This window comes from Apis dorsata, unplaced genomic scaffold (genome assembly GCF_000469605.1).
Source record: "Apis dorsata unplaced genomic scaffold, Apis dorsata 1.3 scaffold_254, whole genome shotgun sequence".
Taxonomy (NCBI): Eukaryota; Metazoa; Arthropoda; class Insecta; order Hymenoptera; family Apidae; genus Apis; species Apis dorsata.
The window spans coordinates 2306-18960 of NW_006263532.1; the positions used below are offsets into that span (position 1 = coordinate 2306).

Here is a 16655-nt window from a genome sequence, read left to right on the forward strand (position 1 = left end):
TTTCTCCTCCCCACTTCGTCTCGTTTCCTTTTTATGCTTGGAACCGGGTCGGTGCCGTCACATTTTTGCATATAAAACCGCAATTAATGATAATGGAAATTGTTTCCTCGGCAAACCCGCATAACGCATAATCGTTATAAGCCTGGCTTAATCTCACCGTTCGGTGTTTCAATAAAGAACACGCAGAACCAGGGGATAAGGATATTTTACTATCGCTGCAAATTTCTGTACACGAAGATTGTGTAAGCATGACGAAGACGAGGTATCAGGCGATCGTTAAATAATACTTACGAAACAGAGAGATTCATCCTGTTTTCTAATCGTTTATTATTATTATTTTTTTCTTTTTTTTTTTGGATGGTTTTAAGTTTCCACTTATGGAAGAATATCGTGGAGACAATCACTTTATTCAGAACTTTTCCGCTTCGTTTGATTCATTTTTAAGTGAGGGGCCGATAAAGGGTATTTGATAGAGAGAAATTAATTAATTGCCATTCAATTCTGTTGAAATTAACAGAATATTCCTCGATTAATTTTTCTTCTTAATTTTTAATTTCTATCTTAACAGTGGAATTAATCACAGTTCGATTCCACTGTTGGAATTAATAATCCTTCGTGATATAATATTAAAAATCATGTAACGTCAATATATCATAAAGCCATTGAAAATTTACAATAATTGTTTTGTTCGATCTTCGTTTTAATAGAATTCTTTGAATCCCTTGACTTTATTCTATTGCCTGGATTATTCGCCGGCTTACCACTCAAGATAGCTTTATCTTAATCCATTACCCCTAAATATTCATGCAATAATAAAACTCGAAAAAGGATCAACCATTGAACGCTAATTTACAGAATTTACCAAATACTCTTTCCTTTGAAACACAATATTTGCTTATTACTACAAGTCTAAAATTCTAAAATAAATTATAAAACAAAATTAAATATCTCTCAACTAATATCTCTTACCTTCTTTATATAAATCTCAATTGTAAGATTATTATTGGAAGAATTTAAGTAATTTAAGTTCCATATTAGGATACATTACTTAGTACTTACGATACATAGATAGAGGGATGCGTGTAAGGTACGTAAGAACGCGGCTTAAATTCGCATGACCGGCTCTTTCTCCCGTGGAACGTTCCTTTTCCGTAGCCACCCCCTTTAAATACGATACGCTTCCGTTTTGCATTAGCTTATTTTGTATGCAGCTAATTTACATGTCTAACGGCCACGATAAAATTGGTTAACGCTGTTCCAAGCCTGTGAGCGAACGCCACCTAATTTAAGCTTCGGTGTAAGCAGTTAAGCTCCGTGGCCGATTTCGTAATATATGTTGCTACGATTTAATAGCGTGGAGAGCCACGGGGATGGCCGCGCCCTTATAAACCGATGCCTGCCCGCCGCGCCTGCCGCCCGAAGCCTGCAAAAAGCTCTGACGACGTGATTTTAATCCAATTTTACGACTGCCCGATCGTTATCTCTCGCACTCTTGCCCGTCGAGATCCTCCTTCTCGGATTGATTTTACCTTTCATTGAATTCGTAAAGAGCGTTTTTAAAAATCGTTTTTTTGGAGAGGGAAAAGGGGACAAGAGGAAAAAATAGAAAAGCGAAGAAGAAAGGGATGGGGAGGGAGAGGGGACGATTGTTTTCCTCGTGTTTGCTGACAGAGAAAAATTGGTGAGAAGAGAAATGATAAAAATGGAGAATGAAGGGAAAATGTTGTAAAAAATTGTTTTCCTCGAATTTGTTTGCGGAACAATTGATAAGAAGAGAAATAACAATAAAAGGGAAACATTGTAAAAAATTGTTTCCTCATCTCTGAATTTGTCTACCGGGAAAATTGGTAAGAAGAGAAATGAGAAAAATGGAGAAAGTATTGTAAAGGAGTAAATTTTCTTTGAACTTCTATTATAAAGAAATTGATGAGGGGGAAAAAAAAAGAGAGAGAAAAATAGATAACAAAAGAAAAGTACTATATAAAATATTCTTTTTGCTCCGATTTACTCATAGAATAGTTTTGACTATTTTAAGATAAATTTGGTGTCATTTATATAATATCTGTGTCACGTATCGATAAAAAAAGCGATAACATATGAAATACATTGTGAATTTTAAAAGAAATTTCACATTTTCTATCCTCACCTGAAGTACACGCGATTTTTCATTTTTTTTTTTCTTTCTTTTCAATAGTCAATCAAATATCCTGTGCTGCACCATATTCACGACTACGTCAATCGATGATAATAGTCAGTGTCTCGTGAATCTTTACATTTTTTTTTTCCAGGTCACGGATCTCGTATCCTAGATAGACATTTGGAACGCGGATTCTTATAATATGTCCGTCGAATATTGATCTACCGCAGTGAGGTTATATAAAGCTTTTCTCTCGATCCGTTTTTTTTTTTTTTCTTTCGTTTCATCCGGCAATCAAATATCCTGTGCTGCACCATATTCACGACTACGTCAATCGATGATAATAGTCAGTGTCTCGTGCATCTTCACATTTTTTTTTTCCAGGCCACGGATCTCGTATCCTAGATAGACATTTGGAACGCGGATTCTTATAATATGTCCGTCGAATATTGACCTACCGCAGTGAGGTTATATAAAGCTTTTCTCGCGATCCGTTTTTTTTTTTTTTCAAGATAACGAGATTTTCGCATTGACCCGAACTTTCTTTTGTAAAACGAAATTAGCGTGGTACAGGGAAAAGTACTCTCTTCCCTGTTTCTCTCTCTCTCTTTTTTTTCCATTTTTTCATTTCAATGTGTATCATCGTTTTCGAAATCACACGTGTCGTCACTCACATCATCCATCGATCGCTTGAGCTTTTATCTCGAAATGGAAATCCTTTGATGATATCCTTGACACCGTCGCGCGAAACTCTTCGAATGCGATTAATCAAACCAAGGTTAAAATCTCCGTACATAAAATTGCGGTATAATTCTGTAACGAATCTGTTGGAAGGGAGAGAAAAAGAGAAAAAAAAAGAAAAAGAAAAATATTTTCAAAAGGCTTCCAACTTCTTCCGCGCTATTTCACTCTCATCTCATCTCGAGGCGAAGGTATGGGCCGATGCTTATCCAATTTAGCCCTCGAGCGTGGAGCGCCGATAAGTTTTAGCTCGCGTAAGGAAAGAAGAGAGAGATTCCGTAAGGAAAGCCCGGGGAAGTTTCTCCCGAACAGCCATGGCCAGTAACGTGTCCAACAGCTTAATCTTCGACTAATCCTCGCTCCCTCTACTCGACGCCTGCGAGGAATTAGAGGTAATCCGAAACACGAGTTTAATGGCCAACTCCTCGTACAATCACAAACTGAATGTTTATAGGCAGTCCCTCGGGACTGATTGCATAAACAAAATTTGCAACTTTGCTTTGATTTGATCGATATGGTTTTTAGAGGGAGTTCGACGAATTTTTGTTTAGAAAATATACGATTAAAATGATTATTTATCCTGTGTTGGAAATGTAACGGGATATTAGGTTAGAGAAAATAATTTGAAAGCAATATTTCTACAAGCGGATTCTATTTGAAAATAGTTACTACTTCGTTTGATGTGTAAATTATCCGCAAATAGTGCATTTAATATTTACATTCAATAAAATTTCAATAAAATATCTGTTTTCCAATAAGCATTGATCGAAACGTAATAGGTATTGATTAACTGTTTTTCTCCTTTTTTCCTTATATGACACATTATAGAATTATAATGTTAATCATGTCTGGTTTTTCATATTTCAATGAAATATTTAAAATAGCATAATGTAGCAGACAATATTTATTTTTACACATCCGTTCCAAAAATCTAGTTTCTTATATATCGAACATCCCGAAGATATAATACAATTTTCGATAATCCACTTGTCGTTTAATTTAATCTCGATCGACTTGATAAAGACGCGACGAAGAAAGAAAAATCGTTTCGAATCGCTCGAATAACGTAAATTTTCTAAATCTCGAACGATCTCGTTCAAGCTAAAATAAAGTCAGACGATTCAATTTTAATAGATCTTCGATTCGATAATTACGTCGATCCACACAATTATTCGCCTTCCCTTTCTTATTCGCGATCCATCTTCAATTCGAATTCAATGGAATGAAAATCGAAGAGAATACGATATTGCGCGCAAAGAAATGTACAACGCGTATGAGAAGAGAACGTCGAAACATGATAAATAGACGAAGGGGTTCAAGTTTAGTAACGCATTCGAAACTTTCCCCCCTTCGAACTTTATCGTTTCGATACGAGATACCAGTGGTCTGGAGGGTGAACGCAACGTTGATTGGAATGGGATCGAAAGGGCTACGATTGATCGCGGCCCATCTCGTCGGAAAATCTACTTTCCCCGCGTCGATAACAAAACGACTCCCCCTCCCTGCCTCCTGGACTGGATTCTTCTAAGTAAATGTCTGTTCGCAAGTTTTTGGCCGATTGGAAAACTTATAGAGAGGAGAGGAGGGAAGAGGGAAGAGGAACTTCTTCGAACTGTCATTAGTTGGCAAGGTATGCATGTCTGTGTGTAGCGCTGTGGGCAGGCGGTCGGTTTTTCATTCGATCTCGTCTGCCTGCCTCTTTTTTTTTTTTTTTTTAACAAACACGTTGTCGACAATCGAGCGGATCGCGAGGTTACAAGAGACTTTGGAGGGAGAACAGGGCATCAGCGTAATTGGAAGTTGCCCTCTCCCCCCCTCGAGGTAACGTTCCTTTAAATTCTCGCCCATTTTCGGGAGAAACTTCGGGGAAACGATCTCACGTTTGTTCCTACGCTCGATTAAATCGATGGCTTTCCACCGCTCGTACCGATCGAGCAAAGAAGGAACTCGTAAAAGTAATTGGTTCTACATAGGGAACTACACTTGGATCCGATTGCCCGATTTAATTTTTTCACGTTTGTCAGAAGTAGTACTCGCTCGTGAGACGGAAGAGAAAGCACGATAGAAAGATTGAAAACCAAATACTTTAACTCTAATCATCGAAACAGTTATTTGTTCGATCGAATTTTAAATTATGGAAATTTTATATATATATTCCTTTCTTCGAAACTTATGAAAACGTGTAACGTTGAAATTTTTCGCCTGTGCACGTTCCTATTTTCAATTTGGAATGTTTTCAATCGTGAAAGTTTCCTTCCCTCCGTCATCGTGTTGATCGATCGCGATTAACTGCAGAGAGAGAGAGAGAGAACACGATCCTCCTCGCAGCGCGCGAGGAATCGAATTTCTGCCGATAATTGTCTCCAAACGTACACGTAATCTGGCGCCTGAGGGCCCGCGGAATCTCCTTGATTCGATTTCCCGTCGTAGCGGATAGGCAGCTTCCGGCGAAATACCCCTGGCGCCCTCCCCCCTGCAACGACGCTCCACGACGGAGTACACGGAGGATCCACCCAATAAGATCGTCTGCCCACCTGGCCACTCTCCCGCTTCCCCCCTTCGCCCGCTAAACCCTCCTCCCCTCGATCCCAAAGGCATCGGTCAAATTCGATTTTCCTTTTACATCGTACCGAACCATTCGGAATAGCGATCAGTTCTAGTGCCGAGGGAGGACCTTATTCAGGAAGTTCGCGTTCGGCTACTATAGGGCCGGCCAGTCAACCAGTCAACCAGGGGAGGGGGCGAAGTGGTAAACTAGATACGGGTACAGATAGGAAGGGAATAGAAGCAGAACGAGGTCACCTAGCCAATCCCCTTTGCAAGGCGCACCAATCTCCCTACAGTAATGTTCACGTGTGCATATCCTCCAAGCTGGCGAAGAGAATTCGTTCTATCTCTCTTTCTCTTACTCTTTTTTTTTTTCTAGATTTTGTTCCTAAATTCACTTCGCACAAGGGTTCTAGTTTTGTTAGATCGATCGAGAGTATTTTCTGATCTGATTTATTTTTACATCCCTTGTCTTATATAAAAGTCTTATATTGCGATTATTTTGTAATTCCACTTATTTCTATAATCCTCTAATCCATACTTGGATTATTACTTCGAGTAAATAAATCATGATCAGTTAAAATTCAATCATGCTGGGAATCTTTCAATTTAAATAATTTTCATCTGACCCCATTTTTATCCGATTCGAGAAGGTGCATATCATTCGAAAAAGAGAATACTTCGTGGGAAAAAGCACCCACGAATCTCGTACGCGAGTCGACGAGTCGAATCCAGATTGGCAAGTCTAGAATTGCATAATACCATCGACCTAGCAAATCCTCGCGCCGGCCTCAAAGGAGAATCCTCGTGTCGTTTCGTGTCGAAACTTTTGCGCTTTCCATCGCCTACATCCGGCACAAGAGTTCACCACCGACTCCGCAGCGCATTGTCGCGAAAATTTATCGGATGCAGAGAGAGGCGGCGTTTATTTTGACTATCCAAAACTGGGCCGAGTTTCTCGTTTCCCTGTGTACACTTCTTTGCCGGAGAAAATAAATAGATCAATTCGTTACGCGAAGCGAATACGATTGAAACGTCTTCCATTGAAATATTTACCGTTCCATTGCGAGCTCGACGATCTCTTTGTCGCACAACTGCAACAACTCTGTTGGAAACTCTCCGCTCGTTCGTTTGCGACCAGGACCCAGGCGATAACGAAATAATTACTCGGTTTGCATAACTAACGTCTGAAACAAGCCTAATTATGAAAAATGCACATTTGAACGCGCACGTCGAAACGTGGCTCGTGTGACGGCCGTGCACGAGAGATTGGATACACGCGTGGCCGCTAATGAACTAATTACAAGCGCGTACTCAGCGCATATCCTGATAAGACCTGGCCGCCCCTTGTCACGTGCGTGTCGTCTACGAGGTAGTCGAGTTTAATTTCAGAGGCGGTGATGAGGCCCGTGAATATCAAAGCAAAGGACGAGGCCAACCGCGCGATATTAATATGCAATCGAAGCCCTCTTCCGTGTAAGCCGGTTATGGCGGAGCATCGCTTAATTTCATGTTCATTCGATTAATCCACCGTGGGCTGCCGTGGTAGAAATAACAATGGTTCGAGGTCCCGCTTCCGGAACTGTACTCCTGGCCTGCCGATTTGAGTGGATACAAAAGTGGATTACACTTGCGTCGATAATTTGAGAAGAGAAATATTTAAATTTCTTTCAAGCGTTAGGTTATTTATTGAAATTTTATGAATTTTATGGCGTTTGATCGTCGTTTGGATGACTATGCTATGAATTCTGGTGACATTTGGCGGTTACGTCGATGGTTAAGGGAGTTGAGTTCGAGGGTTTGCTAGGTGAGAAGACGTTGGAGTTGGAATGTTTAGAGTTAGTGTTTAATCTTCTTAGCAGTGACAAATATTGTTTCACCGGTTACAAATGCTTACATTAGTCGAATTACAAATTTAGACACGTGTTCGATATTTTTCTCTATATCTCTTCGTGTAAATTTAACTGTTAAGAGATCAACCTTTTCGACAATTCGAATAAATAATTAATTAATTAAACAAAAGGAATATTCTTTAAAAATCGCCTTGGCCGTAGAAATATCCGCGCTAGAGATACTTGCATTCATTTTTAAAGTCTGGATCGGGCCACGTGCTAAGAACTTCGCACTGGTCCGATTCGATCGAGATTAATATTAAACAACCGCCGTGACTTTTTCACCAACCCGATGAAAGCACACAGCCACCGCTTTTCAATCTATTTATCCAAAGAGCCGTCCTTTCACGGACGGTAGCGCGATTCCCCCAACCGTAACTTTTATCACGAGACAAAGAGCCTTGGCTACGTTTCGCCTGTTGACTCTGATCGCCGATAACCCTGTACAAACCTCGTTCGAAGTATCTCTTACGGTCCACCTACGGATTCAGACGTAATACACATTCGCGAGAAGCCACGACTCGAGGGGCTTAGGGCACTGTGAACGTGACACGTAAAAATATCATGTAGGATACACCGATACGTCACGCGATCAGATAAAGGAAAAGGGGAGCTGACTTCGTCGTTTGTCGTTCCCCCCTCCACTCTTTTAGATAGAATCTCGACTCGCGGTGGCTCGCTTTATTTTTGCACCCGGCCATTTTGATGACTCAACTGCTTAGACGGACATTCCTTGGGAACGTTTGGTGCATCCAACGTGTTCAGTTTTCTGTACGGATTCCCGAGATCGAGATCAGAGAGAGGTAGCACCCCAGTGTCCTCTTTCTTTTCTAAATCCTGCTTAGAGCGTATACGTGAAGCAGATCGGACCGGGCGACAACGAAATTCTGAAATCTTCATCTGCATAATGTAGACTTTCGAGGGGATCAGCTGGATGGATGGCTCGTGCTCACATCTCGGAATAGAATTCTTTAAAAATTGTTCTGATTCGTCTTCGTACGATCAAAGTGCCTCTCTGAGCATCGTTGTACAATTCTTTTCTTTTTCTTTATGCATATTCTATTTTAACGAGATCTTAAAAGTTTTTGGAATTAGTATTGTTCGATCGTTGGATGCGAGAATGACGGAGTAACTACTTGAAGCGTTTAATTAATAACGCGAAATATCGTACGGATTGTAAAATATCGTAAATATAATCGTCTCGTAAAAGGTGTTTAAATTATTACGATTATATTATAGTACACAAAAGAGCTTTAATCATCCCTCCATTTGGAATAAATTAAATTAAATTTTTCTCCCTGGAATAATGAACGTCAACGTCGCGTTCCATTCCCCGCGACGTGTAATTACTCTTTGGACAAAGCAATCCTATTTCGCGCGTCTTGCGAATCACTCGCTCATCCAGGTAAATTCCACGGTGAGAACCGGCCCGCCAACGTTTCCCTTCAACTTCGTATCCTCGCCAATATTTGCGCGCCACGCGTCAATTATTTACGCGTAAACAGAGAACACGAATATTCATCGTTTCGCAACCCGTTAATATCGACGAATCTCGAAACGCCGTGGCAAAACGTAAACCGTGTAATTATTTCGAAAGTTCGTGATTGTTTTACGACGGTCGCCTCGGCTTTCACGAGTCTCTCTCGTTTATATGCGTCGAGGCATATAAACGAAGGCGTAAACGAAGAGAAACAATCAATTATTCGATTTCCCGATTCGCGTCACTGATCCTTAAACGACATTTAATGGAAAGACGGATTCGACAGATTTGTAGGATAATAATTAAATCTGAGACTTAATATTATTTGTGTTAAGTTAATTTTTCGTATCGTGTTTGGATTCTTTGGATTTTTCAACAAAAGTTGAAATTTTGAAAGACGCAATTCTATTTTCGATTTCTGACAAACTTTCGGAGGATACGATTAATTTCTGCATTCTATTTTCATAAACAATTGAACTGTCATTCTTAATCCCATTATTCTATTATTACTTATTATCTCCAATCCAATCTTATCATATCACCCAAAATCTCACGGATAAATCTCTCTGTTTAAAATTAAAATAATTATAAAAATTTCTTAACTCAAACTTCTTCACTTGAATTCTTCGTTCGTGATAAACTGCCTCGATTAATTCCCGATTCTTTGCACAATGAATATTCCTATTGTACCTTAGCCAACAGGTTGCCATAATTCTACGTGTCCATTAGAAAATAGCTGCATACCAATACGACGATATCAAAACCTTTCCGCGCCCTGTTTCCGCTTCATAAATTGCCAGCACAGAAGAATCGCAACAAACGCTTGTATTATCTTTTCCAGGCCTAGTTAAAAACCCGTGGTACCAACCGAACGGACGGCTCTATCTATGGCTCCATCTATCTCCGAGTTAATTAACCGGCGAAATAAAGAACTGGGTCGGCCTGTCCTAACCCCACGAGTAGATAGAACGAAGACTGATAACTGAGATCTTTGAATTTTCCCCGGTCTATGTTAATATCCTCATCCCTCACCCTTCTCCGCGCTAACGATTCCTCCAAACTGCCCACGACTTTCCCACTTACGCTCTCGTTAGCCGACCGTGAAATTCCTCGCGCTTTCCCCTACCCCCCGCCCCGTATTTGCCACCCCGTAATGTCGGTTAATTAACGTTAATTGCGACGTGTAATGAATCGCGCTCGTATTTCCACGATTCCGATACTCGATCCTGTGTATCTGTTGCTGTACGTAATCCCCTTTTCCGCGGATAATTCGAATCGATTATCGTTGGGGGGATGAAACACGCGATGGGATTGAAACTTTGAATAAGATTAAGAAACGATAAAGCGTTTTGAATTTAAGTTTTATTTTCTTGGCGAGGGTTGATCGTGAAATTTGAAACGATTTAGGGACGACGTTCCGTTTGTTCCGTTTTGGGATGGAAGTTGAAGACGTTGAGTTTGAAAGGGAAGTTGAAAATTTAAATCGAATTACGTTTCCAAACAGAGAGGCTGTAAAGCGTTTATCATGAAGAGCATTCAAGTGGAAAATCGAAGCAATCGATTTTAAATGCTAATGTATAAAACGATCGACAAAAAAAAAAAAAAAAAGAAAAGGAATGAAAATCGAGAATCAGACGAAACGATTAAATTTGAAATGAAATATCACGGATGGTTAGCTGTATCGATTATCGGATTTTCGATTATGTTTCCGCAAAAACATCGGTGATCGTGGATAGAACGTTACGATAAGACAGTTTCGAAATTGCAGGTAATTTTACAGACGTCGCGAAATTAAATAAATAAATTCAATCGCGATGTATATACACGAGCGTCGGGATACGGATTAATTATTTAAGGGGTGGTATATAGAGGGAGCTGCTCAATTTCGCCAAGAACCGCGATAAATAATTCTTGCACGGTTGGCTGGCAAGCAGCGTGGTGTGCCGCTCAATTTTTCTCATAAATCCATCAAACGATTCCTCGGGCGGGCACTTCGCGCCACCACGGAATTATCTTTCACGCCGGAAGTCGTATAAATCAAACGACTTACCGTGATCTTGAGGTCCCGCGGGTCGCACGTATCGTATCGCCTGCTGAAACGTAAAACGGTGTGCGTCTTGTTCTCGTAACCCAGTAGAAGGCAGTAGTCTTGGCTCGAGTCCATCTGGGGATCCTTGCTCGAATTCTTCACGTGTCGGTCCTGGAAAGGGTAATAACGTTTCGTTAAACTTCCGCCCGATCGAATGGTAAGAACGATCGGTTGTATCTACAAAGGAGAATAAAATCAAATATCTTGATCGCATTTCCCCAAGCCTTTTTTAACCTTTGCACGGCTCGTGGACCGTTCCATATTTTCTGCATCGATTCGTACTTGAAGCAGTAGCTTCAAATGTCGTTCGCAATTTCACAAATTGTACAATCTTATAAATTACACAATCGTAAACTGTAATACCGAAACGTTCGTTTTTTCACACAAGTTCATTCGATATTTGGAATTAACAAATGCGTGCGGGTTCTGATATGAATTACAAAATAGAAGAACCGTAGATGGAAAATTTTCTATCGTTGAAAAATTGATGGAACGATTTCTGTCCAAATCTAAAAATGAGTTTCGATTGTAATGTAAGACGAGTAAATTAAATTTTAATAAAACACAACGAAAGAAATCACCGGTTCGCTTTCTCGTTTCGCACGTTCTCATTCCATCCATGTTCGAACCTGTCATTAATAACATGGAATCGCCGTCTTATTCCGTTTCTTGCCCCAGGTCCTATTCCCGAGCGCAGAAAGATATCAAAGTTTCCGAACGAGGCAAGGGACACCCCCTCCTGGCCACCGAGGCGAAATCCACAGAGAAACAGGAGGAACGAAACTATTCGCCGCGCCCTCTTTTTCACCGATCGCTTCCTTTTTTCTTTTCCTTTTCTTTCCTTTTTTTCCCCCCCTTTTACACACCATCGTGGTCGAGAGCGGCACAAACTGACCGACCAAACCAATACCATCGAGAGTTAGTTAGTCCATCCCGTGGCAGGGCCCATGCCACGAAGACAAGTTTTTCTGCGCGAATTCCTGGTCGCCGCCTCGATATAATTATCCGCGGTTCGCCGTGGTCGCGACGCCTTCCATACCCATTGTTCCCCGCCGAACCACTACAGTTGCCCACTTTTTTTCATACCCGTTTCGGCGAGCTTTATTAGAATTTAATTTACCAGCGACGCGAACCGAGCCAACCTCATACCAACCGTGAGCTCGAACGAGTCACGCGTGTTACGCTGCTGGCCTCCTTTTGTCCCGGCATTCTTCGACTCGCCATTCGTCTCACCTCCGCCGAGTCGTACACGCGAGAGCGAAAAATATAAAAAAAAAAGAGGCGAGGACGAGAAGAAAAAGGGAAGACAGGGGGGTAAAAAAGGAGGGGAAGAAAAAAATGGAATATCCATTTACGTTATCCCCGACGCGTGAAAGGCTCGAGCTAACACGGCAGCTAACTGTGACCGTGGTTCTGATTGGATATAAAATATAAAGCGTTTCTTGCGATAAAAAGTATTATAGGCGTGCGTGCGAGGAGATCGCAAAAACGGGGAATTGTTCTTGGGGCGAAAAAACAGGGCGCAGGTGTGTGGGACCGTGGAAAAGAACGATATTGTCAAAGTCACTTAGCCCCCAAAGTGACTGCCTCGTTTCGATTTCGTCTCGTTCAGATTTTTATTTAACGATTCCGCTTCCGAATTCCTTGCTCCGCTTCCTTCACTCGGCTTTCCTCTCCAATCTCTCTCTCTCTCTTTTTTTCCTTTTTACCAGAATTTGCAATGGACACGAGCGAGTGCTTTAAAATGTAACGCAGCGAATCCGGGAGAAAATTCGAATTCCTCTAGGAAACAAGAACCATTCTTTCGCTTTGAGAACGCGACGATCCCGTGCTTTGAGCCCCGCTCCTGCTCCTTCCCGATATTGCCTTCGCGTTTAGAGTTTCGATGAACGCTTCCGGGCGAGATAGAGAAGAAAGGAGGGAGAGGGAGGGATTATGGTGAACGCCGATACAACTACGCTCTTTTGCGAGGGGAATTCGCGCCATCGCTAGAAACGAGACGCCATGAAATTTGAACTGGGCTATAACATCACCTTATTGCCGATTCAATGTGGTTTTGATCCATCATTGGCACGTCGTTTCCAAATTAGAACGTCTCTTATCCCAAATTTTTCTTTCAATTAGAAGTAACATTATTCATCATGAATATCCAATATATTAATCGCGATCTTTTATATCTAATATTAATCGTAACTTTAATATCAAATATCTACGTTTTTGGTATTACGAAAAGGATTGGCATAGATCTTGAAATATGATCACGATCGTACTCTTCAAATCCAAACTACAACCACCAAATGTGTTACGCACATAACTCAGAATCTTTTGTATAAATAAATCGATTTTTCCCGACTAAATAATTCCAAAATTCAATACCTTCCGGCACAAAACTTCGACGGCCAGAACCTTGAAATATCACACCAAGACCAGACTACCGCGCGAGGAGATCCTGAAAGGGTCTGGAAAACCGAGAGAAGGCACCACTAACGGTGGCGGCTGAGTAATAAATAATTTCCAGCCCCGTCTCGCGCAACTTCTTCAATTTCCGCCTTCACGTCGGAAATGGAGAGCATATTTTTACCCTCCCCCTTCTTCTAGACATCTACCACCTTCACCGATCAGAAAATCGGACTTTCCCTCCTCCACGTCACTTCTTCACTCGTCCGAAGCCACGATACTTTTCCCAGATTCGAAGGACGTTCGTTGAACGAGGCCAGCCGTTCGTTCCAAGTTCCCTTCTCCCTCGTCGAATCGAGGGAAGAGCCATGATCGAGTAGAGAACGCGTTGTAAACGCGCGCCAACTTTTTTCTTCCCTGTGAACGAGGCAGAGGGAGGCGGAAACGTCGTTTTCGACGGTCGTCGAATTCCGCCACCGAGCGGTGGCGAGCAATTGTTCCCCTGTTCCATCCAGGGCATGACTGTTTATTGCCATTTGAGAGGCGCGTGGAAACGTTGCGTATTCCGCGAAAGAATGGCGGGCAACGAGTGGCGCGTGTGTCCCGCAATTATACGAATTACGTCTGAGCCATTCAACCGGAGGGACAATACCTTTCGTGGGTGGCTGACAGAGAAATCGTGCGATTCGACTTTTGTTTCGATCGGTCGTCCGTTTTTTTTTTTTTTTTTTTTTTTCTTTCGAACGAAGATGATGGGACTTGGTGGAGATTATCGACGAGTTCATCTGAAAGAATGACTTAATTGCGGTTCGACGTGTAATTTATGGATTAATTACTTAATTCTTGCCATACTTTTTAAAATTCTGCGGGAATATTGCTTGAAATTCAATTGGAATTTGTATTAAACGTAATTACTTTTGTATGGAATTTTTATATATAAATATATATTAGTTTGTATTATTATTTTATTTATTGTTACAAATGTAAGAAGTAAGAAATGTTTGAAACATGAACGGTTATGGCGAACTTTAAGTAGATTGATGACGGTACTTTATTAGGCAAGCTACTTAAGCGGAACGAACCATCTGACTCACTCCTAATCTACTGAAATTTGCTTTACTATCAAATATTCATTTCATACTTTTCTTCTCTCTCCCTTTGTCAATTAATTAAATTATTATCCTTTCCTAATTCAATTCTCAATCCTAGCGTATATATTTATCCGCCGCGTTACTCGTTAAGAAAAATAATAATTATTAATCACGAGACAATGGGTGAAAAAGAAAAATTCTAAAATTCTCCAAGTTTGTCGAGAGTTGATAAAGTTTCTCCTCCACGAAACTTTTCCACGCTGCATTTCCTCGCTTCGCGTGCGACACACACGACTCGGTTCCCGCGTTGCTGAGAGAAAGAAAAAGAAGAAAAGAAAAAAAAAAAGAGGAAAGGAAATCAGGAAATGCACGTTATAAAAATGTTATCGCGATACAAGTGTCGTTTCCACGGCGTGTACGCGTCCCACGGTCCTCTTTTCTTTCCATCGACTGTCGTTCCAGTGTTTATTGTCGCGTGGGCGTCATGCATATAGCAAACACGCGATTCCCCCTAAGTCGCTCGATTCCACGCAGCCGCTTCATTATGCAACACGCGTTGCAATTATTTGCGCAATATCCGGGTAAATGTCGCGGGTAAAGTGAAACTTTTAAATGGACGGAAGGATGTCGGTATCAAGCCCACGCAAGAAGGATCGAAGAATCGTTTGAGCGAAAGAGAGTGGGCGTGCAATTATGAAATGTGTCGATACCTTGGAAAAAATTCCAGAGGCGCGATGAAAAAAGGAAAAGCTCTTTTGTCTAATCTAACCTCACGTGATAATCTATGATGTTTCTAAGCCCACACGAGTTGAAGAATTTTTGCGTGAATGGGATGAGCTCTTCTCGGAATTATTGTTGCACAGCAGAACCCACGTGAAAGAGAAACGCGGTTTATAAAATCTATATGTCTTGGAAATTTAATCTAATCTTAATTGTTGATTCAAGGCGTTAAAAATTTTTATCTAGATTCGTTCAAATTGAAAAATCTTTATGCGAAACAGGAATGCAATTATCGAAATCGTACTGGTGAAACTTTTCGAAGTCACGACAAAGAAGGAAATATTGCGTCGAGTAATGTTGATTTGCGTTTCAATCTAATCTGGTTAATTGCATCTAGCATAATACAAACCTAAATTAAAAAAATGTTTACGTGAACGAGGCGTATAATCATAAAAATCGCAATGATACCCTTGCAACTTTCCAAAGTCACGGTTTGAAAAAAAAAAGAAACATCGAATAATGGAAGGTCTCTCCTTCGAACCTAACCCGATAATTGCACCTAATTTTACCTAAGCACCCAAGTTAAACAAAGTTTAACACGAAATAGGCGTGCAATTGCGAAGAAATCGTTGGCCTTGGACCCTTCTAAAGTCACGGCAAAAAAAAAAAAAAAAAGAAAAAAAGAGGGGAAACAGAACCTTGCATCGCAAGACCCCTTCTTCCTCGTAGAATAGAGGAGTCGCGAAAATGACTGACACGAAAAACTTCGACAATATTCGCTTCGATCCTATTTCCTCCTTTTAGCAAACGATATCGTTCCGCTCAATTCCAGCTTCGAAACGATGAAAGCACGGGTTATGCAACGACTCCGGGCCTCGTAGGAGCGGCGCCAAGTAGGGCGCATGTTTTATCGCTTCTCTGCCCTTGTTTCCCTCCCGAGCCGCGCATAGTTCACAGATCGGGACGAGGGAAAGAATTGCCTTAATATATCGCTGCGTCCAACTCGGCGGAAACGAGTTTTAATACACCGTCGGATTCGGGTGGGGCGAGGAGCGAGTTGATCGAGTTTCGAAACGGTAGTCAATGAATTAAACGTTCAACCTCACCCCCCCAGCCTCCTCGATGCTCGTTATCGAAATCGTTTCACCGATCAAGCAATAAATTCCTTTCGTCGCGATCGTACTTGTTAGTACAATTTCCGATACAACCGGTAATCAAATACAGCCCGGGCAGAGAGTATCGCTTAATCCGCAATCAGATCCGTAATCTGCGAATCGAAATTACGACCACCGTTGCGAATCTTGGGTAAATTCAGTCGTTCTCGCTCGACGACACGCGCCCGCGCGCCACATATTTTACCTACGACACGCGTTGTATCCGTGTTCCACGGATCCGAGGAGGGATCCCCGTAATTGTCCTTCGAATCGAGGAGGAATGGAGGAGGAGTCGGCGTTGGTTGGGTAAACGCGTTTACCAGCAGACGAGAACAGATTCCATCCAGCTCGGTCGATGGCGGGAAAATTATAGCAATTATCCCAATGGCTGGCTCCCAATTCGGCCT

At 41.4% G+C, this 16655-nt stretch overlaps 1 protein-coding gene across 1 annotated transcript in view; it reads right to left on the reverse strand.

The window, feature by feature from the left end:
• Positions 1–308: 308 nt before the first annotated feature.
• LOC102676329 (MOXD1 homolog 2-like) overlaps positions 309–16655 on the reverse strand; it is a 148444-nt gene continuing 132097 nt past the window's right edge. The window contains exons 3-5 of the mRNA XM_006616171.2: positions 10848–10997; positions 1060–1423; positions 309–909 (exon numbers count right to left, since the gene is read on the reverse strand). Of these exons, the coding sequence (XP_006616234.1) occupies positions 1340–1423; positions 10848–10997 (234 nt within the window). The 3' untranslated portion in view covers positions 309–909; positions 1060–1339. The remainder of the gene's footprint in view (positions 910–1059; positions 1424–10847; positions 10998–16655) is intronic.